Source organism: Amphimedon queenslandica, unplaced genomic scaffold (assembly GCF_000090795.2).
Source record: "Amphimedon queenslandica unplaced genomic scaffold, v1.1 AMPQUscaffold_13439, whole genome shotgun sequence".
In the NCBI taxonomy this organism is placed as follows: Eukaryota; Metazoa; Porifera; class Demospongiae; order Haplosclerida; family Niphatidae; genus Amphimedon; species Amphimedon queenslandica.
This window is the reverse complement of record NW_003546325.1, coordinates 231,082-235,023: the sequence shown is the minus strand read 5'-3', so window position 1 is coordinate 235,023 and position 3,942 is coordinate 231,082. Positions and strand designations below refer to the sequence as shown.

General features: G+C 30.4%; 1 protein-coding gene across 1 annotated transcript in view; it reads left to right on the top strand.

The window, feature by feature from the left end:
* LOC109581429 (ubiquitin carboxyl-terminal hydrolase 47-like) overlaps nucleotides 1-3,620 on the top strand; it is a 7,861-nt gene extending 4,241 nt beyond the window's left edge. The window contains exons 13-23 of the mRNA XM_019995531.1: nucleotides 341-466; nucleotides 692-917; nucleotides 969-1,147; nucleotides 1,202-1,282; nucleotides 1,751-1,869; nucleotides 1,910-2,013; nucleotides 2,318-2,451; nucleotides 2,510-2,557; nucleotides 2,606-2,733; nucleotides 2,809-2,880; nucleotides 3,458-3,620. Of these exons, the coding sequence (XP_019851090.1) occupies nucleotides 341-466; nucleotides 692-917; nucleotides 969-1,147; nucleotides 1,202-1,282; nucleotides 1,751-1,869; nucleotides 1,910-2,013; nucleotides 2,318-2,451; nucleotides 2,510-2,557; nucleotides 2,606-2,733; nucleotides 2,809-2,880; nucleotides 3,458-3,524 (1,284 nt within the window). The 3' untranslated portion in view covers nucleotides 3,525-3,620. The remainder of the gene's footprint in view (nucleotides 1-340; nucleotides 467-691; nucleotides 918-968; nucleotides 1,148-1,201; nucleotides 1,283-1,750; nucleotides 1,870-1,909; nucleotides 2,014-2,317; nucleotides 2,452-2,509; nucleotides 2,558-2,605; nucleotides 2,734-2,808; nucleotides 2,881-3,457) is intronic.
* Nucleotides 3,621-3,942: the final 322 nt, after the last annotated feature.

Below are 3,942 nucleotides of genomic sequence, written 5' to 3'. Positions count from 1 at the left end.
AAAAAAGTAACAGAAACAAGGACAAGTAAGATTTCAAATGCCCAATGAAAATACAAAATAAAAATCCTACTCTTGTGACGCAAACTCTACTCCACATTGCAAGGTGATCTGTAGTTTCTTATATAATAATATTAAAAGTACAATGTAGAGTAGAATTTGCATCACGAGAGTAGGATTTTTATTTCGTATTTTCATTGGTCGTTTGAAATCCTACTTTTCCTTGTTTCTGTTACTTTTTTTGCAAATTTGCTCTAGAATCCTACTCCAACTTGTTTTTAAAAAAAATCTATGTTCTTCATATTGTTCTCCTTCCTTATTGATTTTGTTCATTTTTCTCTAGGCATATAATCTTAATTCATCATGTATGAGATTATTGCTAGAGGAGAAGAATGATGTTACTGATATTAGTGATGCAGGAAGTACTTTAGGAAAGATATTCAGAAAATCAGCATACAAAGACCAACAAGTACTGAGTACTGACATTAATACTGTAATGGAATATTTGATAGTGGTTATTTTCCCCAAAAATTACCATTTATTTTTTATAGTGCATGTAAATCTATGTGTCTATGAGCATGCATGTGCAAGTTTATATTAGTATATCTAATCATGATTTTAATATTATTTTTCACTTTAATTTTGCTCTTTTCTCCTCTTTATTGTCTTTATGCACACGTCAAAATACTTTTAGTTAGTGTATGTATCATCAAATCCTGAAGAGTTTCAAAAAGAATTCAAACGTAGTTTGACGTACAGACATGTTTCTAAACTTTATCTTATCAACCGAATGCTATTAAACATTACAATACCTCTGGCTCCTGGACCTAAAGCCACTCCCACTACAACTAATGTACCTGAAGGAGGAATAATAAGGAAATTTGTACTAATGAAAGAAGAAACTAAAGGAAAAGAAAGAAGTAAATTTAATTGTAATAATGTTAATGTAAATTTTATATTATTCAATACAGAGATACAGGTACTAGTTGATAAGAGAATAACATTAGCTCAATTGAAGGAGGAACTAGTTCCACTGATTGGTGTACCACCTACTGGTTTTATAGTGTATGGGATCAGTGGTAATAGAGAATATGAAATGAAGAGACTTAATAGCACATCAAGCTTACAGTATATTGGTTCTGGATCAGAGGTGGTTTTTTGTAATAGCCTTCTATTATTTATTGCTTTGTATATCATCTCCTAGCTGATAATAAGACTGGGTAGACCATTACAAGAAGGAGAGCACAGAATTACATTATATTTACTACAAGTTAACAATACAGTGGTAAAAATTATTTCACCTTTTATTATTATTATCATTATTATTTATTATTATTATTACTATTATTATTACAAAGAGAAAAACCAAACAAAAAAGGACATTACTATTATTATTATTATTATAACAGACATAAGTGACATGCTGCAAAAACAGAAAACAAAAACAAAAAAAGGAAATTATTATTACAAACAAAAAAAACACAAAAATGAAACAAACAAACACAAATAAGTTAGAGAACCCCATCTACAAGATGGGGAACAGACAGCAGACGAGATGCCCACATTGAAGCATTATTATTATTATTATTAATAATAAGAAACACACTGTGAAATAAAAACATTAGAATAAGTTACAATAGAATAGAATAAGTCAGGTCAAAGTCAGTTCAGAGTTAGCTAGTACATTACTCTTGACAAGAGCACATTATAATTATTACTGGAGAAATTATTTTGTATTTTATTTTATTCTTAGTTTTGTAAGTTTATGATGGAATCTATTGTTGCTAAGGGTACACCAGTGAGAGAATTTAAGAAACAAATTATTGAAGAAGCAAAAGCACAAGGAATTGACTGTGTCCTTGAATTAGACAAGTAAGTACATCATGTGACTATCATGTGACTTATTGTGTAGAATGAGAATACGGGACAAGAGAGGAGCATCTCCTGGTAGAGTATATTATCTTGATGATGAGTTGATTAATACTAGTAGGGAAATGTATGTTGAACCATTGAAAGGTCAGTATATTTTAGTATTTTTAGTATACATGTACCATATTTCCTCAATATAAGCCCTGGCGTCTATTTTTAAATTGGCTTTTGAATCTCGAAAAAAATGAAAATGAAAAATATAAATAACTTGAAAACCAGGATTTGAACCCATGACAAACATTTCTAACTCCATGCAGGTACATTGTATCTACGATGCACAGATAACATTACAAATCAGATTTGCATATTTATACTTCGATTTTATTGTGACTGTGGCTTTTATTTGAGTATATGGTATCTTCAGTATGTTATATTGATTTCTATTTATTAGGACCAGAGGAGATAAAGCATGATCAACACAGACAGGTGTATGTTATAAGATGGCGTCCATCACAATGTTCAGTTGATCCAATAGAAGAAATTATACTGGATAGAAGATATGATCCAAATCATGTTATTGAAAAGGTAATAGAAATTAGAGGAACATGTATCAGTAGCACATATCATTATTAATATTTTACAGCTTTCAGAGTTAAGTGGAGTTCCTGCTGAGTTTATCTCTTATTCACAGGTTAATATAATTATTGAAGATATATGTACTCTTTCTCCTGACTATTAGGAAAGATTATTTCCAGTTGAAACACATGTATCATGTCTTGATATTGAGAATAAATTGACTTGGCATTCCATCACTTCAGCCACATACTCATTAGGACTATATGATGATGGACGTGTCATATATTACAAGTACTAATAAACACACACACACATTATGTATACACACACACTTACATACACCTCTTACTGTTTATAATTATTTAGAGACAATAGAGAGACAATGAAAGAGTTAACAGATAAAGAGAGATCAAAATTTCAAGAGGCAGAGAAAGCAAGGTCAGTAAAACTCATGTTTCATCATGTACATCAGTGTTGTTTTAGTTCATGATTTACATTTTAGTTTTAGTTATGGTACTTTAGAACAAAGTATATTTAGTTCCAGTTCTAGTTATAGTAAAGCCTCAGCCTATTTATTTTAGTTATGATTATGTGATACCATTTTCTTTTAGTTATAGTTATAGTTTTAGTTATAACAAACTAAACAATACCAAGCAAAAAAGTCATTTACTCATAGCAATTTCAAATAATACCATTAACAAGTATGCCCCACTAACAAAAGTACCCTCTCAACAGGGTCAATCTTCGTCAAATGAAAGTAGATTTCAATTAACAAGTAGGTGTGGCTAGTACTAGTACAAAACTGTTAATTCTATTTTAGTTATAGTTTTGACAAGTCATTTTAGTTATGATTCTAGTTATTTTGACTTCAAATGGAATAATTATAGTTTAGTTAACTAAATTACAATTTTGCTGTACTAAAATAGATTTAGTTATAGATATAGTTAACTAATACAACACTGATGTACATGTACAATCAGTTAATTAAATTCCTCATTTGTTTATTATATTGTAGGTTGAGGAGGATTAAGAAATACACATCAAAGTATAGACATAGATATGGATATTGGCATTGGGACTGACTGAAATGGATTGGCTTAATTTTTCATGTCATATTAATTATTTATGTAGTTGCAACTCTACTACCATCTAACAATGAATACAGTCATAACTCATAATGCAGTGCCTCTATCACAGATGTGTCTGCTTAGTGCAGGACTATTAGAAGCAATGGTTCTAACTACAGGTGATCACTTGTGTCCAGTTCCTACTACTACATGTACTCTTAGGATTGTGTGTTGCTTCTGGTGTCTTGGGCCTTTCAGCTAGATCAATTTTTTTTACTAGTGTCCATCTTTTACTGGCTTCACTCAAGCATATTGGGCTGATGAGTGACTCCAAATGATAAAGCCTGGATTAAAATTAATGAGTAATGATGATATCAAAATTTGATTTACAGTAATGCAGAGTCTAGGCACTATATGCTCCAAAGCTTTTTTG